This window comes from Salmo salar, chromosome 02 (genome assembly GCF_965601325.2).
Source record: "Salmo salar chromosome 02, fSalSal1, whole genome shotgun sequence".
Lineage (NCBI taxonomy): Eukaryota > Metazoa > Chordata > Actinopteri > Salmoniformes > Salmonidae > Salmo > Salmo salar.
In genome coordinates, this window is record NC_138292.1 from 27,535,273 (window position 1) to 27,560,952 (window position 25,680).

At 42.3% G+C, this 25,680-nt stretch overlaps 3 protein-coding genes and 1 long non-coding RNA gene across 4 annotated transcripts; 2 read left to right on the forward strand and 2 right to left on the reverse strand.

The window, feature by feature from the left end:
• Positions 1-984: 984 nt before the first annotated feature.
• On the forward strand, positions 985-2,568 carry LOC106578478 (taste receptor type 1 member 3). The gene is made up of 3 exons (XM_045701411.2): positions 985-1,157; positions 1,264-1,564; positions 1,756-2,568. The coding sequence occupies exons 1-3, from the start codon at positions 985-987 to the stop codon at positions 2,566-2,568; spliced, it is 1,287 nt and encodes a 428-aa protein (XP_045557367.2).
• A 284-nt stretch (positions 2,569-2,852) lies between these two features.
• Positions 2,853-5,017, forward strand: LOC123733900 (taste receptor type 1 member 1). The gene is made up of 5 exons (XM_082969142.1): positions 2,853-2,858; positions 2,948-3,025; positions 3,139-3,231; positions 3,471-3,591; positions 3,764-5,017. Exons 1-5 carry the CDS (start codon positions 2,853-2,855, stop codon positions 4,684-4,686), a joined length of 1,221 nt encoding a protein of 406 aa, XP_082825268.1. The 3' UTR covers positions 4,687-5,017.
• On the reverse strand, positions 4,894-18,246 carry LOC106578507 (aldehyde dehydrogenase, mitochondrial). The gene is made up of 13 exons (XM_014157392.2): positions 17,961-18,246; positions 17,194-17,298; positions 16,457-16,597; positions 11,312-11,391; positions 10,209-10,320; positions 8,716-8,844; positions 8,515-8,628; positions 8,272-8,374; positions 7,256-7,440; positions 6,606-6,770; positions 5,789-5,946; positions 5,536-5,650; positions 4,894-5,352 (listed from the first exon to the last, which is right to left on the reverse strand). The coding sequence occupies exons 1-13, from the start codon at positions 18,075-18,077 to the stop codon at positions 5,320-5,322; spliced, it is 1,557 nt and encodes a 518-aa protein (XP_014012867.2). The 5' UTR covers positions 18,078-18,246; the 3' UTR covers positions 4,894-5,319.
• Positions 18,247-20,777: 2,531 nt separating this feature from the next.
• Positions 20,778-24,580, reverse strand: LOC106578627 (uncharacterized). Its single transcript, XR_001322492.3, has 2 exons — positions 24,113-24,580; positions 20,778-21,469 (listed from the first exon to the last, which is right to left on the reverse strand). It is a non-coding gene; the product is annotated as an uncharacterized LOC106578627 (long non-coding RNA).
• Between the last annotated feature and the right edge of the window lie 1,100 nt (positions 24,581-25,680).

Here is a 25,680-nt window from a genome sequence, read left to right on the forward strand (position 1 = left end):
CAAAAAAATGAAAGTGTGTACTGTATGACAGAGTGATAGACCGTTTCGTAAACGTGAAGGAGAGGAGGATGGTATTGGCGTTTCTCTACAAGTATGGTGAATCAACATGTTTTTTCTATTTGCACAAACGCGCATGACTACATCATATTTCTCTTATGTTTATTGGACTAAATTGTTTTTGGTATCTTTTAGTTGTCACTGTATTAGACTAAGCAGAGGTGATTTGATGAGGTTGAAATGTTGAAGGTGAAATGGTGCTGGAATAGTGGAGGCAGCTCCTGTTTTCTTTGGGACTTGCGGTAACTCTCAGTGGTTCTCATTCAATAGTTGTTTAGTAGTACAAAAATGTCAGAAACATTAACTTGCTTGACCATGCTGTAGGTCATGTAACTGATTGGTACATGCAATATGTTTTGTGGACTTCACCAGACAGGTTGATCTCTGGTTTTGTGAAGAAACAAAGGTGTGGTTGAATTTATTCTGCCACTGTGTCTTCTTATTGTCTCAGCCTTAGGCCTGTATATCACGGGGTCAAGGCATATGAACTAACACATTATAGAGTAAACAACGCAATTATCACAACACATAGGTTGTAATATGGCTTTTTATTCTGGCTTGGCTTCCCCAGTGATTTTACCCACACACCGCTACCGTTTATTCCATTCATGTGCTTGTCCTCCTATAGCTCCTCCCACCAGCCTCCTCTGGTGGAAATGTCATATTATTTTGTATAGAGGGATGTGTGAAAGACCTGACAGATATTTTCATAAACCTCAAGACATGTTTCCATAATAGCCTGACCATGGAATGGTGGATGTGGTTATCCAGGTATCTGAAGCACAGAACAAAAACAAGGAAGTAACACAACATGTAAAACAGTGAAAGATGATTGGTATCAGTCACCTCAGTAGATGGAGAGCATTTCAGCCTCTGCTCTAACAACTCACTCTTATTTTAAAACCTACAATGTTGTTTCTTGTGGTGATGGTGTCATTTCACCTGATGAAACAAAGTGACACATGCTCCTCTTTACCACAACTCAGCCTGGATGGAGACTACATTCTGGGAGGACTATTCCAGCTGCATGAGAAGTATGGAGTGACTGGTACAGTGACTGACACTGAAAACAGAAAACCTGAGGTGCTTCAATGTCACAGGTAAGGCAAAGTCTGCTTTCACCATTGGGGGAAAAACTACTGTAAATGTCTAACTTTTCTTGTTGCACACATTGACAGTAAAACTATGCAACCTTCTACATCCAAGGTTTACGTTTTCCTCAGCAAGCTACCAGCAGATTCAAGTCATGAGGTTTGCTATTGAAGAGATCAACAACTCCACATTGCTGTTGCCTGGCGTCAGCCTGGGCTATGAGATTTTTGACTACTGCTCTGACTTGCTCAGTTATGGGGCTGCTCTGGACTTTCTGACCCAAAAGGGAAGAGGAGCCATCCCTGTGTGGAACGGTACAAACTACAGACCTAAAGTCATCTCAGTCACTGGCCCGTTTGGAAGCAGCCAAACCATCAGTGTCGCCCCTCTGTACATGTCTGAGATGATTCCAATGGTAAGTAGTATTTTATGGCACAATATAACCTCATGATGGTGCTATTTATGCAGTAGCTGCCTTGTTTGTACTCTTCAGGAATGGGTCTGTAGAACACTGCAATATAAATGGACCTGTACTGTGATGCTTGTACAAATCTTACAATCCTTGTTCTCACAAAAGCATTATCGTTTTGTGTTTTACTTCAACAGGTGACTCATGGGGCATCAAGTGTCCAACTGAGCTACAAAAACAGATTTCCCTCCTTTTTCCGAACCATTCCCAGCGACAAATATCAGGTGGCGGCTATAGTCCGTATACTCCGACAGTTTAACTGGAACTGGGTGGCTTTCATCGGTGGTGACAATGACTACAGCAGAGATGCCTTGACAGTTTTTCAGGATGAGATTAGACCAGCTAACATCTGTTTGGCGTACCAAGACACCATTCCCCAAAACCAATCCTTAATAGGGCGTCTATTCAACAACATAGCCATGTTCAATATCCAGGTTATTGTAGTCTTTGCCAATGTGGAGTTTGTCATTCCTTTCATCCAAAAGGCCATAGATCTCAGAGTGAAGGAGAAGATATGGATCGCTAGTGAGACATGGTCCATGAATCAAGAGTTGATCAAGAAGAGTCAGATTAAGAGGATAGGGACGGTCTTAGGTATCACTGTACAGAGGCACAAGGACCTGAGAGGATTTGATGAGTTCATTAACAACACAGTAAAATCCAGACATGAGAATGCATGCACTGACATGGACTTAAAAGAAAGATGTGGTCAGATTTGCTCTGACTGCAACTCCACCAGTGCCCAGACAATTATTGGAGAGGACCCAACATACAGCTTTGTCATCTACTCTGCAGTGTATGCTGTGGCTCATGCACTCCACAATGCTTTGCGGTGTGGGACATGGAACTGTGCCGACTCAGAAATCATTGCTTATCCTTACATGGTAAGTGAGCTGCATCTCCTTCAGCATGAAGTCTATTGGTCAACCACATCACCAAAAATATGGTAATTGATTGACGCCATCTTTTATTTTACCATTTTGTCTTGCATTCCCAGGTCACGGAGGCACTAAAACAGGTCAAATTCAAATTGGACAATCAAAGTATAGAGTTTGATGAGAACGGGGACCCACCGGCTCATTACGACATTGTACACTGGGACTGCAAAAATAAAACATGTTCTAATGTGGATATTGGCTCATACCTTACCAACCCCACACCAAGCTTCCATATTAATGAAACTCTCATACATTGGTTTGCGGGCACAAAAGTTAGTACTAAATTCTTCAAAAGCATGCAAGTATACATTACACACCATCAAAACACTGCGTGGTATTCAAATTAGTGATAACTGATGCTGATATTTTAAGCTGTTCCTACTTCTTGCAGGCTCCAGTTCTGCAGTGTTCTAGTGAGTGTGGGACATGGAACTGTGCCGACTCAGAAATCATTGCTTATCCTTACATGGTAAGTGAGCTGCATCTCCTTCAGCATGAAGTCTATTGGTCAACCACATCACCAAAAATATGGTAATTGATTGACGCCATCTTTTATTTTACCATTTTGTCTTGCATTCCCAGGTCACGGAGGCACTAAAACAGGTCAAATTCAAATTGGACAATCAAAGTATAGAGTTTGATGAGAACGGGGACCCACCGGCTCATTACGACATTGTACACTGGGACTGCAAAAATAAAACATGTTCTAATGTGGATATTGGCTCATACCTTACCAACCCCACACCAAGCTTCCATATTAATGAAACTCTCATACATTGGTTTGCGGGCACAAAAGTTAGTACTAAATTCTTCAAAAGCATGCAAGTATACATTACACACCATCAAAACACTGCGTGGTATTCAAATTAGTGATAACTGATGCTGATATTTTAAGCTGTTCCTACTTCTTGCAGGCTCCAGTTCTGCAGTGTTCTAGTGAGTGTAAATCTGGCTCCAGAAGAGTTCAAACTGGCTTCCACACCTGCTGTTTTGAGTGTGAGATCTGCTCTGATGGAAAGTACATCAACCACACAGGTACTGAGCAACATGACTTTGTTTTTGCCTGGAGTTTTTCCTTGACAGGTCAATCAGTCAGAAAGAACACCTGGCACCATTTATGACCTATGAATCACATGACAAAAATTGTTATCTGTACGCATATTAGAATCTGTCACCCAGACGTTCTCTTCCCTTCCTCTCCCAACAGCCGATCCCTACAGCTGCATAGCATGCCAAAAGGATGAGTGGGCCAGGAATGGCAGTACCTCATGCACTAAGCGCTCTATAGAGTATCTGCATTCTGATGCTCCGTTGGCCATTTTTCTGATGTTCCAGGCCATTTCCATCATCCTCATCTCAATGGCCATCTTGATTCTGTTCCTTTGTAAGTTAGACACCCCTGTGGTAAAATCAGCCGGTGGGAGGCTCTGCTTCTTCATGTTGTGTTGCTTGTCCATGTCCTCCTCCAGCGTCTTCCTCTACATCGGCAAACCCACAGAGGCCATCTGCACCTTACGCAATTCTGTGTTTATAGTCTTCTATGTGGCCTGCCTGTCCTGTCTTGCTGTTCGCTCCTTCCAGATTGTCTGTATCTTCAAAATGGCCGCCAAACTGCCCAAAGCGTATGATTTCTGGGTCAAGCACGGTGGTCAGTGGATCACTATTATCACAACCACTGTCATAATGCTGTTTCTGTGCATTTTGTGGATAGCCATTGAAGGACCCAGGCCCAATCAGCTAACATTGTATAGCGAGGTAATTTTGGATTGCACATATGGAGTCATCCCCATCTTTTATGTGATAGTACTGTTTGCCGCTTTGCTGGGTATTGCATGCTTTAGTTTTGCCTACATGGGAACTGACCTGCCCAAAAACTACAACGAGGGTAAATCTATCACTTTCAGCTTGCTGATCTTCTTCATCTCTTGGGTCATCTCTCTGACAGTGCACCTGTCTACCAAAGGAAAGCACACACTCTCCGTCAATCCTTTCTCTGTGCTGTGCAGTCTGTATGGTATACTCTTTGGTTACTTCTTCCCTAAATGCTATATCATTATCATTAGACCTGAACGTAATACAGCAGCCTATTTTCAAACTGCAATCCAGAGTTACACACTTCAACCTAGATAATGTACAGATGTTGAGACATATGACTTGTGTGGCACTAGAACTGCCACTACTATGTTATGTGATTTGTTTCTTTTCAGTCTATATCTATATTTTGTAATCCCATACGGTTTTCCTCCTTAAAAGCATTTTTAATTGTTTGCCTATTAATAAAACCCTTTTGCAATTAATGTTTGTCCAATCAGATGACAGTAGGTTCAAAGCAAGTAATAGCGTGTATCAAGTGCATTTATTATCCAAAATCCTTTCAAAGTTCACACTTTCACTCTACAAGAGTAGAAAACGACTCTGCATTGTAGCAGGGATTCACCATATTAAAACAGGATGAACATAATGACTGAAATAAGTATTATGAAATATTATGGCATGCTCTATGAAGTGCTTAAAATAAGCTGTTGAAGTTTGACAAGGCTGTACAACAAGCTGGGTGTAAACTAACAGCACCATGCCTGTAATTGTTTTCTCATCTTGTTTGGAAATTGTTTGCATGAAGTTAGAGATAAGGACAGAGGCTAAGTACACTAAAGTCCAACTGAATAACTGAGGACTCTGTGATAAAATAAAGGCTGATTTAGTCCCATAGAGCCTTCCTCTGGTCAGTTAGTTTCCTTGATTGGAGGCAGAATTCAGACGTCTTTACGAGTTTTTCTGAGGGACCTTGATTGTTACCTGAGGTAAAGAATAAAATATGTTTTCAAGAATTGACATTAACACATTTTGTGAACATACATACAGCTGCTTGTGAGATGTTGCTGTTTATTACGTATGTAACGTGGCAACAGCGGCCATACATTTACGTATGTGGCCTGAACATTTTATCCTACAGTATTGTGGTGGTTATGGGGTCCTTACCGTTTTCACTTCAGTGTAGTTGTCCAGGCCATACTCTCCCAGCTCACGACCGTTACCAGAATATTTGTAGCCACCGAAGGGGGCTTGTACTCCAAACACGTCATAGCAGTTAATCCTTAGGAGAAAGAAATGGACAAACCACATACACAATTATCAGATTATAAATGGGTCAACTTCAGCCAACCTCTGGACCTTAATACTACGGAAAGAAATGGACATAATGTAAAATAAAGTAAGCTAGAAATCAGCGTACCAGACAGTGCCGGCGCGAAGTCCGCTAGAGATGTAGTGGGCCTTGTCGATGTCTTTGGTGAAGACAGCAGCTGCCAGGCCGTACTTTGTGTCGTTGGCTCTCTCGACCACCTCCTCCAGAGTCTTAAACTTCAGGATCTGCATCACCGGCCCAAAGATCTGAACACAGACAAAGTGTTAGATTCTTTAAATTCATTTCTCCTCTCTAACTTAAAGAGATCTGTTCTCTGAAGAGAAGATGTTACACATGTATGGTCTTGTCTGGCTACTTTCCTTAGAGCTTGAATACTTAATTGAAACAAAAGTGTTCTCCTCGCCACAGTTTTGCTAAAAGGCTAAGGGATGGAAAAATGTAACCACTCAAATTCATAGACGGTGCTATGGATGCAAGGACTGACCATCCGTGATATCCCATGTATAGTTTTAATCATGTTTTAAGGCTATACATTGTTTGTTTACATTTGTTGTTTACAAACACTGGAGTAAAACAAGCTTATATTGTAGGTTCTGATGGGGTATGACAGGGTATGAACTAAGCTCATGAGGCATTTATACATTCTATTCTTTAAGAATCAATGGGTATATATACATCATTCATTTACAAGTTCAAAAATGAATGTAGCAACTAAGGATTCTAGCTTCAGAATAGCCACACGAATATACTCAGACAACCAAAATATACAGGCTTTTCTTTTCATATTCATGGGTACAGCCAGTAGGGGGATTCTGTCAAGGCAGCCCCAAGCGCCAAAATGGTGAGTCTTGACAGCCAGTTTCATGAAGAGTAAGTTGTTAATAATGACAATGCATTGCTGTACCTCCTCACGGGCGATGGTCATGCCGTCCTGGACATCTCCAAAGATGGTTGGTTGGATGAAGTAGCCACGGTCTGCAGCCACCCCTCCCCCGCACATCAGCTTGGCCCCCTCACGCTTCCCACTGCTGATGTAGCCCAGAATCTTCTTGAACTGATCCTCATCCACCTAGATAGGGAACCGTTTTACAGGGCTCGTAAGTGGGTGCCTTATTCATGTGTTAGGGAGAGAGCTATAAACCAAACCAGACTACAAGTGCTTGTGTATATGCATGCAATGCAAATGCGTTCTTGTAGTTGTTTTCTGATAAAGGCTCTGCATTTGGAAATGCTGGTACCAGTTATTTCAGTACAATAGAGTGTGCAGCTCTTCTATTTTTATCCAGTGTCTTATGTTTGGGTGTGCATCTTCAACTCCTACTCCACTCGTCTGGGTGTGCATCTTCAACTCCTACTCCACTCGTCTGGGTGTGCGTCTTCTACTCTACTCGTCTGGGTGTGCGTCTTCTACTCCTACTCTACTCGTCTGGGTGTGCGTCTTCTACTCCTACTCTACTCGTCTGGGTGTGCGTCTCCTACTCTACTCGTCTGGGTGTGCGTCTTCAACTCCTACTTGTCTAGGTGTGTGTTTGTGCACCATGCAGTATTTGTAACCTGCGGTCCCTGCTCAGTCTTCATGTTGAAGGGGTCTCCCACCACCCTGCTCTTGGCCCGCTCCACGCTGCGCTCCATAAACTCATCATAGATGGTGTCCTGCACGTATGTACGGGAGCCGGCACAGCAGCACTGGCCCTGGTTAAAGAACAGGGCAAAGTGGGACTGTTCCACCGCCTCCGCCACTGCAGAAAGAGAGAGAGAACACAGTCATACATAGCCCATATGTTTCCACTTGACGTTTTGCAGCATTGGACTCCATGAAATTGACACCTGGCCTTGGGGTGAGTAGCTGCCAGAAGAGTTGTGGAATCCAATGGGCTGCTTTAGCATTAGCTAGCCTAGCATGCTGATGAAAAACTGCTAGTTTTTTTAACTGCCTATTTCAAACTTCACCATTTTCTGTCGGATAATTAGGAGTACAGTGACATCTTCCATCCCTGGATTGAGGTACGTTTTCTGGCCATATCCTGCATTTGTCACTGCGGTGCCAACATTATAGCTGAGCAAGGTTTTGACTTGAAGCGGAAGGTGTATTTACTGCTGAACCTCAAGTCGAAACATATCAGCCAAGTCAGACACAGCAACCGCAATCAAACAAATAAAGACACAGGCAAACATGCACACGCCTTAGTAGATTTCAGAGGAGGCTGGTTGGAGGCGCTATAGGAGGACGGGCTCATTGTAATGCTGGAATGGAATAAACAGAATGGTATCAAACACGTCAAACATATGGAAACCATTTTTGACACTGTTCCAATGATTCCATTCCAGTCATTACAATGAGCCCGTCCTCCTATAGCTCATCCCATCAGCCTCCTCTGGTAGATGTCCGTTGTAAAAGTAGCAGATGCCTGCTGCAATTGATACTTCATAAATAAAAACGGACACCACGCTTTTCTTAAGATATTGCTAAATAATCTGTAGCAGACTATCCAAATTAAGTGTTCCCATTTTTGAGATATTTCTAACTGGATGCCCACCCCAAAAGTAAAGTCGCCTTGAGCCATACTCACTGTTGGCATCGGACATGATTATGTTGGGGCTCTTTCCTCCCAGCTCCAGAGTGACCTTCTTCAGGTTGCTGGAGCCAGATGCCTGCTGGATCAGGTGACCTACCTGGACAGATAGAGCATGGAGCTGTTTAGACAGCACAGGGCTCATTCTCATACACACACTAATGCACCAAAACACATTGGCCATTTGAAAGCAGTGACTCAGTTCTTTGAGATGCCTAAAGTATGGGCAGTCTGTCTCACCTCAGTAGATCCTGTGAAAGCCACCTTATCCACATCCATGTGGGAGGCGATGGCAGAACCAGCAGATGGACCCATACCAGGCAGGATGTTCACCACACCTGGAGGGAAACCAACCTGAGAGAGAGAGATGGGGGGGGGCTTAAGAAGTGTGGTAAGGAGGGTGTGTTTGTGTGTTATGTGTGTGTGTATTAGTGTACCAACCTCCTTGATAAGACTGGCCACATACAGGGCAGTGAGGGGGGTCTGCTCAGCCACCTTCATCACCACAGTGTTGCCTGTAGCCAGAGCTGGCCCCAGCTTCCATGCCTGCATCAGCAGAGGGAAGTTCCACTGAGGGAAGATAGAGAGAGGAAGAGCGTGAACGGTAGAGTAAAAACAGACCATATCAAACGTGTGCATAAACACGTGCAAAGTACACAGACATAAATCCATGCATGCACTCAACACATTAACGTCCAGGCTGCCAGTATATTTACACAACACAGCCTTGCAGCCCTAAAAAGTTTTGGAAGCAAGGTGTCGCCTTAAATTACCCCTCTCCCTCCTCCCAGTCTCTTTCACCATGAGACTGGTGGGCCTGAAGCCAGCTCACTGAAACTGCTCTGCCTGCTCTTAATTCCTCTCTACCCCCAGTCTCTTTCACCATGACAGACAGAGCAAACACACCTGCTCTCACAGGCAAGAGGAAAGGGGCCACAAAATGGCAACGCTGGTCATTTACAAAATAGCCTCCAACACTCTACTCAGCAAATTGGATGTAGTCGATTACAGTGCCATCCGTTGTGTCACCAAAGCCCCATATACTACCCACCACTGTGACCTGTATGCTCTCGTTGGTTGGCCCTCGCTTCATATTCGTCGCCAAACCCACTGGCTCCAGGTCATCTATAAGTCTTTGCTAGGTAAAGCCCCGCCTTATCTCAGCTCACTGGTCACCATAGCAGCACCCACCCGTAGCACGCGCTCCAGCAGGTATATTTCACTGGTCATCCCCAAAGCCAACTCCCCCTTTGGCCACCTTTCCTTCCAGTTCTCTGCTGCCAATGACTGGAACGAATTGCAAAAATCACTGAAGCTGGAGACTCGTATCTCCCTCACTAACTTTAAGCATCAGCTGTCAGAGCAGCTTACCGAGAATTGTACCTGTACATAGCCCATCTGTAAAAAGCCCACCCAACTACCTCATCCCCATATTGTTATTTATTTTTTTGTTCCTTTGCACCCCTGTATCTCTACTTGGACATTCATCTTCTGCTCATCTATCACTCCAGTGTTAATGCTAAATTGTAATTATTTCGCCACTATGGCCTATTTATTGCCTTACCTTCCTACATTTGCACACACTGTATATAGATTTTTCTATTGTGTTATTGACTGTACGTTTGTTGATCCCATGTCTAACTCTGTGTTGTTTGTGTCGCACTGCTTTGCTTTATCTTGGCCAGGTCGCAGTTGTAAATGAGAACTTGTTCTCAACTGGCCTACCTGGTTAAATAAAGGTGAAATAAAAAATAAAAAATACACTAGTGACAGGTTAGCTGGTTAAAAATACCAAATTTGAATATGAACTATTGAGGAAGTATATTGAGAATGTTGTTTAAGATTCATCAAGGAGGTCCATTCCTAACCCCTGAACGGTTTAAGATTCATCAAGGTCCATCGCTAACCACTGAACAGCTCCTTCACTCACTCACCGGGATGATCTGGCCACACACACCGATGGGCTCATGGCGGGTGTAGCAGAAGAAGTCTCCATCGATGGGAATGGTCTTCCCCTCCCACTTATCTGCCCAGCCTGCATAGTACCTGTGCACACACATGCACACACAGACAGACAGTAAACACTCAAGAATCCTCCAAAATATTACACCTTTCAGATACATCAAAAGGGATATGGGGGGTGTCAATATTTCTCAACTGCTTTAAGTACTCACTACATTCCATATTCAGTAAATACCAGGACACTAGACTCAGTAGGGCTACCATGTATACATGTTTATTATGAAATAGAACTACAGAAACTATAGTTTCAGATATCAAGAGTAGAGGGAAATTCGTTTTTTTTTATTTTCCCAAAGAAGGAAACTCTAAATAAGTCAATTTCCAATCCGTTAAAAGGTAAACAAGCAGACTTGCAGTAGATTGAGATAGTGATTGGATCCACAGTGAGTATACAGTAAGCAGTCTAGGTCATGGTGCTGGGTGCCAGCCAATCAAATACAAATAAGGGAGGTTTGGCAGTCTGCAGTCACATTCTTCTAAGAACTAATTCGCAGTCAGTCTCACCCTCTTTCCCCCTCTCTCTTTCCCACCATTCTGTCTCTGCCTTGCCCTACAACTTCACACACACTAGAAATGTAACAAACATTCAACCATATAGCATAATGCCACATCTGGCACTTAAGATTTATGACAACTCATACATTTTGGTTTGCAGAAAGTAATAATAATGTATTACATTTGTAAAGCACTTTTCATTACACAGAATAATCTCAAAGTGCATAAAATAAAAACCAAATAGAACATTAGAAGGCAACTGACAAAGAACACAGCTGACACGACAAGGGACAAGGTCACCAAGGAGCACAGCTATCAACAGAAAGCCTTCCTAAAGAGAAAGGTTTTTAGGCCCGTTTTAAAGGAGCCCAGAGTCTGTGGTGCCTTCAGGTGATCTGGGAGGGCATTCCAAAGGCTGTCGGCAGTCGAGCTGAAAGCCTGATCCCCCAAGGATAAAATGCATGCATTCATTTCACTGCTCTCACACATACACACTGCAATTTATATTACTGTGACTGACCTGAGGCACTTGACCACCATGGGCACGTCCACGCTGTAGGACACGGCATAGGGCTTCCCATTGTCCAGAGTCTCCAGTTCCTATGGCAAAATAAGGTCAAAGTGTCAGAGTTCCACCATGGCCTAATTAATGAAGTTTGATTGAGGACAGATAGTAGCAAGGCTGTATTCTCTATTACGTAACATTGTCGAACAAAGGTGCTGATGATTCATGTTCTTTTAAATCCACAATTTGGATCCCTCCACAGCCTCAGAGGATCTAGATACTTTTGCTAACCTCTCTGGATTAAAACCAAATTATGATAAGTAATTATGATATAACGTATTGGATCACTAAAAAAAATACAACTTTTAAATTACCGTGTAGTTTACCAATAAAATAGTCTGACGGTGATGTGGACATACTCGGTATTCATATCCCGAAAGAAAAAAAATGATCTCACTACAATACATTTTAACAGAAAGTTTGCAAAAATAGATATGATCTTGCTACCATGGAGAGGAAAATACCTGTCTATTTGTGGAAAAATCAACCTGATAAACTCTTGAATCATATCCCAGTTTACCTACAGTTGAAGTCGGAAGTTTACATACACCTTAGCCAAATACATTTATACTCAGTATTTCACAATTCCTGACATTTAATCCAAGTAAAAATTCCCTGTCTTTGGTCAGTTTGGGTCACCACTTTATTTTAAGAATGTGAAATGTCAGAATAATAGTAGAGAGAATGATTTATTTCAGCTTTTATTTCTTTCATCAAATTCCCAGTGGGTCAGAAGTTAATATACATTCAATTAGTATTTGGTAACATTGCCATTAAATTGTTTAACTTGGGTCAAGCGTTTCGGGTAGCCTTCCACAAGCTTCCCACAATAAGTTGGGTGAGTTTTGGCCCATTCCTCCTGACAGAACTGGTGTAACTGAGTCAGGTTTGTAAGCCTCCTTGCTCGCACACGCTTTTTTAGTTCTGCCCACGAATGTTCTATAGGATTGAGGTCAGGGCTTTGTGATGGCCACTCCAATACCTTGACTTTGTTGTCCTTAAGCCATTTTGCCACAACTTTGGAAGTATTCTTGGGGTCATTGTCCATTTGGAAGACCCATTTGCGACGAAGTTTTAACTTCATGACTGACGTCTTGAGATGTTGCTTCAATATATCCACATAATTTTCCTGCCTCATGATGCCATCTATTTTGTGAAATGCACCAGTCCCTCCTGCAGCAAAGCATCCCCACAACATGATGCTGCCACCCCCGTGCTTCACGATTGGGACGGTGTTCTTCGGCTTGCAAGCCTCCCCCCTTTTCCTCCAAACATAACGATGGTCATTATGGCCAAACAGTTCTATTTTTGTTTAATCAGACCAGAGGACATTTCTCCATGTGCAGTTGCATACCGTAGTCTGGCATTTTTAATGGCGGTTTTGGAGCAGTGGCTTCTTCCTTGCTGAGCGGCCTTTCAGGTTATGTCGATTTAGGCCTTGTTTTACTGTGGATATAGATACTTTTGTATCGGTTTCCTCCAGCATCTTCACAAGGTACTTTGCTGTTGTTCTGGGATTGATTTGCACTTTTCATACCAAAGTACATTCATCTCTAGGAGACAAAACGCATCTCCTTCCTGAGCGGTATGACAGCTGCGTGGTCCCATGGTGTTTATACTTGCGTACTATTGTTTGTACAGATGAATGTGGTACCTTCAGGCGTTTTGAAATTGCTCCCAAGGATGAACCAGACTTGTGGAGGTCTTGGCTGATTTCTTTTGATTTTCCCATGATGTCAAGCAAAGGGGCACTGAGTATGAAGGTAGGCCTTGAAATACTTCCACAGGTACACCCCCAATTGACTCAAATTATGTCAATTAGCCTATTAGAAGCTTCTAAAGCCATGACATCATTTTCTGGAATTTTCCATGATGTTTAAAGGCACAGTCAACTTAGTGTATGTAAACTTCTGACCCACTGGAATTGTAATACAGTGAATTATAAGTGAAATAATCTGTCTGTAAACAATTGTTGGAAAAATTACTTGTGTCATGCAGAAAGTAGATGTCCTAACCGACTTGCCAAAACTATAGTTTGTTAACAAGAAATTTGTGGAGTGGTTGAAAAAACAAGTTTTAATGACTCCAACCAAAGTGTATGTAAACTTCTGACCTCAACTGTATATGCTTATGGGCTTACCTACACCTAGCGACTTGTTTTTTAAATTACATGAGCAAAAAATATTCAATTTTATTTGGAACGGCAAGCCAGACAAAATTAAAAGGCCTATTTATATAATGAATATGAATTCGAAGGGCAGAAATGATTAAATATCAAAGCATTAGACCTCTCACTAATGACTTCATTCATACAAGAGTTAAACTTAATACGAACTGGTTCTCTAGCAGATTAGTAAGAATGTCTCACCTCATGTTCAAGAATGCTCTTTTCCCCTTTATTAAGATTACAACCTCTCACTTTCGGTTATTTGAAAATGAAATAATCTCCTTTTTTTTTTTTTTAAACAAGCCATAGAAAGTTGTTGCAATTTTAGTTGAATCCACCAGAAAATACAGAAAAAAAGAATACAACAAATATTATGGTTAAACTCAAATATACCAATTCGTAATACATAAATATATTGAATATATTAAAAAAAATAAAAAAATAAAGGAATAATCTTTGTAAATTATATCATAAATAGGACTGGTGGAGTTGTCACACATGCAGCTAACAAAAATATATAGAAATGTCTACTCTACACAAAATTACAACCAACTAATTGCAGCATTACTGCAAAAATGGATGAGGCAAGTAGGGAAAAGTAAGGAACTTGTCTGTCGGCATATGACAGCTCGCTTGGAGTTTTCCAAAAGGCACCTAAAGGACTCTCAGACCATTAGAAATAAGATTATCTGGTCTGATGAAACCAAGATTGAACTATTTGGCCTGAATGCCAAGCATCACATCTGGAGGAAACCTGATACCATCCCTACGGTGAAGCATGGTGGTGGCAGCATCATGCTGTGGGGATGTTTTTCAGCGGCAGGGACTGGGAGACTAATCAGGATCGAGGGAAAGATGAACGGAGCAATGTACAGAGAGATCCGTGATGAAAACCTGCTCCAGAGCGCTCAGGACCTCAGACTGGGCCGAAGGTTCACCTTCCAACAGGACAACGACCCTAAGCACACAGCCAAGACAACACAGGAGTGGCTTTGGCACAAGTCTCTGAATTTCCTTGAGTGGCCCAGCCAGAGCCCGGACTTGAACCCGATCTAACAAATAACCTGAAAATAACTGCAGTGACGCACCCCATCCAACCTGACAGAGCTTGAGATGATCTGCAGGGAAGAATGGGAGAAACTCCCCAAATACAGGTGTGCCAAGCTTGTAGCGTCATACCCAAGAAGACTTGAGGCTGTAATCGCTGCCGAAGGTGCTTCAACAAAGTACTGAGTAAAGTGTCTGAATACTTATGTGAATGTGATATTTCATTTTTTTTATTGTTAATATATTTGCAAACATTTCTAAAAACCCGTTTTGCTTTTTCATTATGGAGTACTGTGTGTAGATTGAGGAGATCGGTTTTTAAAATCAATTTTAGAATAAGGCTGTAACGTAACAAAATGTGAGAAAGGTCAATGGGTCTGAATACTTTCCGAAGGCACTGTGTGCTGGAAGCCATCTGCAATGTTAAAGCTTATCTACCCCATAAAAAAATTTTGAATTAAAAATAACTGCCAGATTGCTATACCTTCCTAGAAAAAGCTAATGAATAACCAGTGTTGTACACAGAAGCATACAGTATGTATTTAGAGGTAGGCTCTGTAACATGCTGCTAATTGGCTAAACAGATGTTTTACTATAACATTGTCATATCAAATTACAGGGACTATTTTCTGCTACAGGGTGTTAATCCGTTCAGAGTCCAGTTAAACACCAGTAACCCTCACTTTAGTTAGGTCACATTAGAATCCAATATTTTGAAAAACAGAGACTCTTGCACAAGCAAGACAAAACCCAGGGAATTAATTAGCTCATCGTCAACAGAGTGAATCAAAGATTATCGTCGTCCACGGACCATTTATTTGGCTCGGCAAATGGGAACACAAGAGTATATGTGGTCAACATAACACACACGACAAAATGTATCTAGATACAACATTTACAGGCACATACAGTTCATGTTGAGCACATTGGACTGTACATACTTAAACAGATTGGCCAGTCTTACAAGTACTGACGAGTCACTGGCTTGGCTCTGGACAGACTCCCTCTCACATACACACCATATCCATATTTAACATGTAGGTGGAGTCGGTTCAGTGGACAGAATCAGTGCTATGTCCAGACCTGATGGACCTTGCACCCCTGATAAGCCAATCTGACAGTAGTTAATCAAGTCCAACCTAAATACTGTACTAACAATCCTACTCTCTTGTAACACACACACGAACTAAGCAGCTTGTTTCTCTCTCCAAGAACCAATCCCTTGCGTAAACAAAAGGAAATCTGATTTTAGCAGGGCCTCATTTACCAGGCAAAGTAAGGCAGCGTCCTGTGCTGAGGCCGTTCACTCTTTTATCAAAACAAGCCCAGCGAAACCCTTTCACCACAATAGCCTTTCCCCTATTACTTTCACCAAACAAGCAAAACCTGTAGCATAACATCAACAAATATGCTTTGTGTATGTCTTGGAAGAGCAGCACTAAGGAATTATATTACACCACTTCCACTGCAGTTTCTCAGTGTTGATCATGTGACCTAGCCATGACCCTGCGTCTCTATCTCTGCCATGTGACTTCAGTGGGGGTGCTGCTTAGGTCAGCAATCTGTGGAATACAGGACTAACACAGTGACTCTGCAAAATATGGTGCTGCTGTTTACAAGCCAAATAAATCTAGATGAACATACATTTTTTTAAAGATAATATTTCTGGGTAAAATGTTTCCACCACTGGAAGGTAACATTTGTCATCAGACAAAGCACTGTGCCAGTGCCACACAAGTAAACTCTAATACAATCCAAACAACTTTGCTTTCTTTGGCATGAGTGCCAGACCAGGAATGTTGTGCATCTAATTAGCCGCTCATAACACCACTTTAGGTTAATCATTTATTTCCGTTGACCAGCAGTAATGGGACGGCGTCACTGACCGCTAGGTAGGCTGTGTCCCTCTCGATTGCGTCTGCCAGCCGGCTCAGGAGCAGCCCGCGGTCCGACGCGTCCATGCGTCGCCATGGTGACCCAAACCTGAAGGCCTCCCTGGCAGCCTTCACAGCCTTGTCCACATCTGCCTGGAAAGAGGGAGAAGGAGGCCAGAGGGAAAACAGAGGGAGATGAAAATAAATATGAGATAATATCATTTACAAAATGGAAAATAGAAATGACGCCGCACACTGCTGCTCATGCTCGTAGGTGATATTAATTTACAACAACGTTTCAACCCTTAGATCATCAGGCATCATTTTAAAAAAGTACTTATCGAGTAATTCAATTACGACAGTCACACACCTGGCCTCTACAAGACTGTGCTCTAATTACACCTGTTGTTACGGTTAACTTTTCCCCTGGTTATTTTACCCTCTCGTCCTCCTACCACACCTAATTGTCATGTTTCTGCTTCAGGCAACTTCATTGTCTTAGCATGCCAAGGATGTAGTGTTGTTGAATACAGAAACAGTGTTCAAATGCTTTGAAAATGCCGTCTTCCTTCCTCCCTTCCTTGAGACAGTCATTACGACTGCATAGGTCCAAGCTATGTAGGCTAGTGGAACCCCTGCTTTCACCGATCCAATTATATTGGATCAGTGATTACTCCAAGGAACCGAGGATGTAAGTCTTGTAATTAGACAGAACAGGGCCAGGTTTCAAGGCAGTTCCAGCCACTGACCTTGTCTGCCTCAGCCACCTGACAGATGACCTCTCCTGTGGCTGGGTTGATGGTGGGGAAGGACCTCTTGCTGACGGCATCCTGCCACTCGTTATTGATGAACAGCTGTAATGAGACAGAGGAGATTTGATTAGGCTCTATGTTTAGATTACAGATGTTATCACAACTCTTTGATCCAACGGAATTAAAATAAATTGGGAGCCAGTATAAACACTGTATTGTCCAGTTGCATCCCATTACTTCCCTTCAGTTTTTATTTGTGCAGTATTGTAAGATAGTCTCTGAGATAATATTGCAATGGTATAGAAATCTCTTTATAAATTCCCCCAAATAAATTTAGCAGAAACACATGCATGTACATTATGTGCGTTGTGGCTGTCTATGAAAACGTTTTATTAATGCAACCCAGGAAGGCTTCTGGCTGTCTGCCACATTACAGTTTTGCATTACACCATCATACCCAACAATTATCTAGTGTATATGTAATTCAGTTGACCTAATGTATCGGATAAGTACGTTCTCACAAGGTTCAATCAGGTCAAGTGTTTTAATGTCAACAAGAGTTATAAACAAGTAGGCTAGCTAGTCAAGCAACAATAAAAAAATGCATCGAGTCCAAAAGATATTGCAATTCTCACGTATGCCTAGTTGCCTTGCAATGAATTGCACATGACAGAAATACACTAAACCGATCATTTCAGTCGTGTGCAACAATGATAATAGCTACTCAACATGTCATTCACATGTTGTGAATGCTTATCGCTTACCTTGTTGTAATGGACTTCGGGATGTGCGCTTGGAACCGGAATGGCGGCCGCGGAATACTGACAATTCGAAATGCCAGAGATTCGAGGCAAAATTCGGGATAACACAATTCGGAGCATCGTGCTTCTTCAACAAAAACGTGTTTGTCAACCAGGAGAGCGGGCTTTCACAAAGTATTGTACAGTGGAGTCGACCGTCATCTGTCACCCGCCCCCAAGAGCATGCGCAGTAGAGCCTTCCTTAGATTACGTTTCCAAAGTGAAATGTAGGCTATAGCGCCTGCATCATCTCAAATTCATAAAGAGGAAAACATTGGTGGAAAACATTACATAAATAAAATTAAAAATAGCAAATCAGACCTCAAAAACACATTTTGTTACAATACTTCACATCATCTTTGCAACAGCCTCCCCAAAACCCAAAAGAATTGAGAATAAACAATTCGACCAAGGTAGGGGAAACATTTACAAAGCAATATTGTAAATGAGGGAACATTTTCAACACAAGAAATCATGACCAAAAACAAGCAGACAGGTTATGCACACCCTCATTTGCAGTGGTGTAAAGTACTTAAGTAAAAATACCTTAAAGTGCTACTTAAGTATAATTATATATTTTTGTTGTCGTTGGGGGGGCTGTACTTTACTGTTTATATTTTTGACAATTTTACTTTTACTTCAATACATTCCTAAAGAAAATAATTTACTTTTTTACTCCACACATTTTAGCTGACACCCAAAAGTACTCGTAACATTTTGAATGCTTACCAGGACATGAAAATGGTCCATTTCACACACTTATCAAGATAACATCCCTCGTCATCTCCTGCCTCTGTTCTGGTGGACTCACGAAACACAAATCCATCATTTGTAAATGATGCCTGAGTGTAGGAGTGTGCCCTTGGCTATCCATAAATTTAAAAAACACAAATATTGTGTCGTCTGGTTTTCTTAATCTAAGGAAATTGAAATTATTTTTACTTTTTATTTTACTTTTGATACTTAAGTATATTTTAGCAATTACATTTACTTTTGTATACTTAAGTACTGTATATTTAAAACAAAATACTTTTATACTTAAGTAGAATTTTACTGGGTGACTTTCACTTTTACTTGAGTCATTTTCTATTCATGTATCTTTACTTTTACTAAAGTATGACAATTGGGTACTTTACCACCACTGCTCATTCCACAGAAAAGTAGTCTATCGCCTACATCGACCATAGTCCAAAGGCCGGCAAATGGTGATATTGAATTGTTTCGTTTTACCGTCCTCCACCACACTAGAGTGACTATAATTCCTAGGAATGTTAGTCCTAGATGTTGCATATGGCGTTTAGCTAATCAGGTTACAGCGGTCTGTTGTTTACCCCTGGCTGAAGGCTGGCGCAACATCATGAAGAAGCATTAGCCGCTCTAGCATAGTGGTGGAAAATGGTGTTTCATTAAGTATGCTTATTTTCCCTGTTTTTTTCCACCTTCTCACCATTAAATCGAGTTAAGGAGGAAATTGACAATTTTGCAGCCTGAATGATGAATGTTTAAAGTATGAAGCGGTCCACGGGGATACAAGTGTTTAACCGGCTACATGCATTCCCTTTGGATGGTAAAATGAAACGACTCAATATCACCACCTGCCAGCCTTTGGGCTACAGCTGGGTTAGCTGACAATGTCACGAAAACAATGGGCAGGTTAGGGATGGATCAGAATTTACAGAATGTTTACTTATAGGAAAATGGGGGAGGGTTTAGTATTTTTTAAATCTAGTCCAGGGAAGGGTCATGTAATTTGTAATCGATTAGATTTCAATATTTCTCATTGTTTTAGAATTTGTTGCTTATTAGGTTATATGTAGCCTATCAATGTGTGCAAAGTGCAGCCCCTCACCTCTGATTCTTAGCTGGTCATGCAATATCAAGGACGCATGCGCAACTATAGGGCAAAACAGGGTTGGCTTAGATTGGTGACATGTAAAATATATATAGTCTCCAATGTTTATTGAAAACAAATACATTTGCACAATGAGCACTTGTTGTCTCTCAAATACATCATTACAGTTGTTGGTTAGCTAGCTAGCGAATTATAGCCATATTAGCATTGACAGGAAATCAGTCAAAACACCTCAAAACAAGATATGGTATCAAGAACAAGATGAAACTAGCTGAAACGAGCCACTTACGATTCCCCACATGGCAGTTTTTTGTCATTGTTGCTAGCTGTCTGGCCATCGAGGAACCACAACAACTCACAAACTTCTGCCCCATTAAGGGAGTGAACATGCACATTGTTTTTGTGAAGTTGTCAGCTAACCAATCTATAGGCAATTTAGTGTGGTCTCAATCAAATGATCCATAGTCTATAGCCTATAGGCTCCAACGTGTCCTGATTAAAAAAGCAATAAAACTGGCCTTTAGACTAGTTAAGTATCTGGAGCTTAAGCATTTCTGGGTTCGATTACAGGCTCAAAATGGCTACAAACAAAGATCTTTCTCCTGAAACTCGTCAGTCTATGCTTGTTCTGAGAAATTAAGGCTATTCCATGCAAGAAATTGCCAAGAAATTGAAGATCTCATACAACGCTGTGTACTACTCCCTTCACAGAACACAGCAAACTGGCTCTAACCAGAATAGAAAGAGTGGGAGGCCCCGGTGCACAACTGAGCAAGAGGACAAGTACATTAGAGTGTCTACTGATGCTGATGCTCTAGATACTCAACTAGTCTAAAGAAGGCCATTTTTATTGCTTCTTTAAATCAGGACAACTGTCAGTTCTCTCTACGAGTGGTGGGTGTGGAAGTCAGGCGCAGGAGAGGAGTAAATACGTAGAAAAGCGTATTTAATAAAGTTCATCCAAAAACATACAGGTACCGAACAAAATAAGTCCTTAAATCCACTAAGACAAAATACTAGTGAAAACACCTGAATGAAATAAAATGAACAAACTAACGTCACCCAAAATAACAGACAGGGAAACGCCAACAAACCCGAACGAAACAGAGTGGGTAGGGCGAGAATAAATACCCAAACTAAAACAACCTAAACAAGACACAGGTGAGTGAACAATCAAAACAGACATGATCAAACGAAAAGGAAAAAAGGATCTGTGGCAGCTAATAGACCGGTGACGACGACCGCCGAGCGCCGCCCGAACAGGGAGAGGAGCCACCTTCGGTGGAAGTCGTGACAGTACCCCACCCCCCCCCGACGCGCGGCTCCCGCAGTGTGCCGACGCCGGCCTTGAGGACGACCCGGAGGACGAGGCGCAGGGCGATCCGGACGGCGGTTGTGGAACTCACTCAACAAGGATGGGTCCAAGATGTTCCCCCTCGGTACCCAGCACCTCTCCTCTGGACCGTACCCCTCCCAATCCACGAGGTACTGCAGGCCCCCCATCCGACGCCTGGAATCCAGGATAGACCGTACAGTATACACCGGTGCCCCCTCGATGCCCAGGGGGGGCGGAGGGACCTCCCGCACCTCAGCGTCCTGCAGTGGACCAGCTACCACCGGCCTGAGGAGAGATACATGAAACGAGGGGTTAATACGATAGTAAGGGGGAAGCTGTAACCTATAACATACCTCGTTTATTCTCCTCAGGACTTTAAATGGCCCTACAAACCGTGGGCCCAGCTTCCGGTAGGGCAGGCGGAGGGACAGGTTTCGGGTCGAGAGCCAGACCCGGTACCCCGGCGCGAACACTGGAGCCTTACTACGGTGGCGGTCAGCGCTCACCTTCTGCCGCCCACCAGCCCGTTTAAGAGACTCCTGGACGGCTCTCCAGGTCTCCTTTGAGCTCTGCACCCATTCCTCCACCGCAGGAACTTTGGTCTGGCTCTGATGCCATGGTACCAGGACCGGCTGATAACCCAACACGCACTGAAACGGTGACATGTTAGTGGAAGAGTGCGGAGCGAATTCTGGGCCATCTCGGCCCATGGGACAAACCTCGCCCACTCACCTGGCCGGTCCTGGTACCAACTCTTTCCACCTGCCCATTACTCTCGGGGTGAAAACCCGAGGTCAGGCTGATTGAGACCCCCAGACGCTCCATAAATGCCCTCCATACCCGGGACGTAAACTGGGGACCCCGATCAGAAACTATGTCCTCAGGCACCCCATAGTGCCGGAAGACGTGTGTAAACAGGGCCTCTGCGGTCTGTAGGGCCGTAGGAAGACGGCCCTCTCTCTCATTGCAACTACATGTCACTTTGTCCGTCAGCCTGTGAGTATTGTTTTTGGTTAAAGTGTTGACTGTTTGTTTGTTGGTGGGAAAAGGGGGTACCAAGACAAGTCGCCCATTGGCATACATTACCCGTAGGAATACTTTGTCTAAGTACCCTAGTTAGAACTGGGCGGACCACCCACTGTATTTTTGGTTAGTTAGCTAGCTGTTATTGAAGTAGGCTAGACTAGCTTAGGGGTGTTTTTGGATTATTGTTTCTTTGCTTGGGCCCAGCTCAGCCCCTTTTCTCACACCCCATTACCGTGTGTTTAGCAATAAACCTATAGAGTTTGACGGTAAACTTAATTTGTCTGTGGTTATTAGTTCTCACTGTTACTTTTTAACTATTATAAATTTGCATGATTTATGTTACGTGTCTCGTTGCCATCCCCCCTAGACTGCAGGGCCAAAGAGTATTCGTAACATAAGTGGGGGCTCATCCGGGATTTGTCATTACTGACACCCATGCCGCTCATGCAGATTGTTATAGTGGTTAGTTCAGTGTTGAGCGTCATATCATTATTGTTTGCTATTGGTTGGCTCTTGTGTTTTGGTGTAGTAGTTTAAGATGGCTACTTTTGATGTGAAATCCTTTTTGGATAAACCTTCGTGGGAGGTGTTTGACAAATATCGTAAAATTGATTTAATGACCTTGGCAGACCATTATTCATTGTCTATTTCGCACAGTTTAGTTAAGGCGGAGGTTAAAAACCTGGTGTTAAATGTTTTTTTAGAAGAGCAGGTGCTTGTGTTACCGCTGCCTGAGCCTACTACCCCTGTAAGGGATGTTGTGGCTCCGGTAAGCCCGTCGGTGTCTGAGGGCGAGGCTAAAGCTCCAGCCACATTGCCCGGTTTGATCCCCTCTCCCCACTGTCAACCGGTGATGCCAGGAGGGATGTCCGTTCGATACAGTTCCAACTGGAGGCGGAAAAGAGAGCCCAAATTAGGCGAGAGAATCTCCAGTTGGAGATGTGTAAAATTGAGGCAGAAAAAGAAAAAGAACGAGAACAGCGGCAGTTAGAGTTGGAGAAAACCTTCGTGGGAGGTGTTTTCAGCTGTGCTAACATAATTGCAGAAGGGTTTTCTAATGATCAATTAGCCTTTTTGTTGGTGCTGACATCTTCAGGACAGGAATACCGGTTTACTTAACGGAGGAATAAACACACATGTTCATCATTGGTATTTCAACCAGAACGGGGGAAAATGCACTTTATTTATTTTCGCACATGCGCAGTCATACATCTCTCATAGGGCATGACTGTACCAGTGTAAGAACACAATTCAACAACATATTAGTCCACATGCCAACACCCCCACTTGCTCTTATACTGTACAAGTCGTATTCAACCTAACTTTATCAACACATTTAGCTTACAGTTATTCATCTCACAAATGTCAGTTTATATTCCAAACATGTAACCCAAGAATTTTTCATTTTTGAACTTCGTTACAGGTTTAGTCAAAACATCTGCAGCCATGTCTGCCGTTGGACAATATTCAATACTTATTTTACCATCACTGAGTGCAGATCGAATGAAATGATATCTGATGTCGACATGTTTACATCTCTGACGACATACTGGGTTCTTTGACAGAGCAATTGCACCTTGGTTATCTTCAAAGATTGTTACTGGTGTATATTGGCACTCACTATCCATCTCGCCCAATAACTGTACAAGGTACAAACTTTCTTGTGTAGTAGCAGCCAGTGCCATGTACTCTGCTTCACATGTAGATAAAGCTACTGTTGGCTGCTTCTTAGACCTCCATGAAATGACAGGTCCACATTTAGTTAAACTAAAACAATACCCTGTTATGCTTCGTCTGTCACTTTGATCTGCTGCCCAATCAGCATCACTATATGCTACGAGGTTGAGTTTTTCCACCCCCTTTTTGTTACACAACTCCTGATTCATTGTTCCCTTCAAGTACCTCAACACATGTTTCTCCCATCATCTGCTGCTTCTCTCATTATCAGGGAAAGACTTTTATCATCCAAAACCTGTATCAATTCGGCGTAGGCTTCTTCATTTTTCTCTCCGTCTTCTTCATCTTCATCCACGCTCAATATGGCGGCCTTTAGCCCAAGCAAACGCAAGTGCCCCAAAAACTTTGTCTCCCATAACTCGTAGTTTTTTTCATCTCCGTCGAAATATAATCTATTCCATCGGCTTCCATGTTCCCTCCTGGGCCCATAACCTGTTGGTGCTGACATCTTCAGGACAGGAATACCGGTTTACTTAACGGAGGAATAAACACACATGTTCATCATTGGTGTTTTAACCAGAACGGGGGAAAATGCACTTTATTTATTTTCGCACATGCGCAGTCATACATCTCTCATAGGGCATGACTGTACCAGTGTAAGAACACAATTCAACAACATATTAGTCCACATGCCAACACTTTTAAAATGATAAACCTGGATTAGCTAACACAATGTGCCATTGGAACACAGGAGTGATGGTTGCTGATAATGGGCCTCTGTACACCTACGTAGATATTCCATTAAAAATCAGCCATTTCCAGCTACAATAGTCATTTACAACATTGACAATGTCTACACTTTATTTCTGATCAATTTGATGTTATTTTAATGGACATTTCTAAGTGACTCCAAACTTTTGAACTGTAGTGTATGTTTTGAGAGACAAATAGTGCTCATTGTGCAAATGTATGCCTATTTGTTTTCAATAAACATTGGAGACCAAAATGTGTTTATATGCTGTGAAAATTCTAAGCCAACCCCATCTTTTTTGTCCCATAGTTGAGCACACGTCAGTGTTGTTGCTAAACAACCAACCCATTGATTAGTGAATATGAACCATGTGAACCATGACTAGAGAACTGTGCAGCCATATTTCAGAGGCAGTGCCTTTTTAATAGTGGGGTATAACGTCAGACTGTTTAAAAAAGACAAATGTTTACCCATGAAACAGGATCTGGCCTGCCAGCACAATAAAGTGAGTTAGATAAGGATAGATAAGACAGGTGTGTGTGCCCATGCTTTATCAGCTTCCTGAAAAAAACCTGCAAAGCTCTGTTGAGACTCATTGTGTGGCTGTGTGATCAGCAAGGCCTTAGTAGACAATGATGTGTATAAACCCTGAATTCCTAATGCTATGTAGTGGCCAATGAGAGGCTTTGAAGCTACTGGCTACCATATTGGTACTCCCCAGAAGGAGCAGTCCTCCATAGGAATTAATGGAATTATACTATATTTCAAAAAATGTTTCAAGGACAAAATGACATGTATTGAAGTATTTATTTGTTGTAGTGGGGGCAGTAACATTTGTAAAAAATAAAAATAAAATGCTTTCAGGAATATTGTTTTATATTTTGATTTAGAATTTTCAGGTTCAGTTCACTTAATATAATTTAAAAGTATGCATTATGGTGTCTGCAATAGAATATACTTGTCGAAAACAAATGTAGACATTAATAAATTAATTTTATAGCATTAAAATGGCTGTGCGGTGGCTTCAAAACAGCACACCCTG

Excerpts from the sequence above, each read along its gene's own strand:
- LOC123733900 (XM_082969142.1), top strand. Across the intron at positions 3,026-3,138 it reads TCATTGCTTATCCTTACATG|GTCACGGAGGCACTAAAACA; the intron begins GTAAGTGAGCTG and ends TTGCATTCCCAG. Across the intron at positions 3,592-3,763 it reads AAAGTACATCAACCACACAG|CCGATCCCTACAGCTGCATA; the intron begins GTACTGAGCAAC and ends CTCTCCCAACAG.
- LOC106578478 (XM_045701411.2), top strand. The coding sequence starts at position 985 with ATGGTGTCATTTCACCTGATGAAACAAAGTGACACATGCTCCTCTTTA. Across the intron at positions 1,158-1,263 it reads GAGGTGCTTCAATGTCACAG|GTTTACGTTTTCCTCAGCAA; the intron begins GTAAGGCAAAGT and ends TCTACATCCAAG. Across the intron at positions 1,565-1,755 it reads TGTCTGAGATGATTCCAATG|GTGACTCATGGGGCATCAAG; the intron begins GTAAGTAGTATT and ends TTACTTCAACAG.
- LOC106578507 (XM_014157392.2), bottom strand. The coding sequence starts at position 18,077 with ATGCTCCGAATTGTGTTATCCCGAATTTTGCCTCGAATCTCTGGCATT. Across the intron at positions 8,845-10,208 it reads TGTGTGGCCAGATCATCCCG|TGGAACTTCCCTCTGCTGAT; the intron begins GTGAGTGAGTGA and ends ATCTTCCCTCAG. Across the intron at positions 5,651-5,788 it reads CTTCGCGCCGGCACTGTCTG|GATTAACTGCTATGACGTGT; the intron begins GTACGCTGATTT and ends CTTTCTCCTAAG.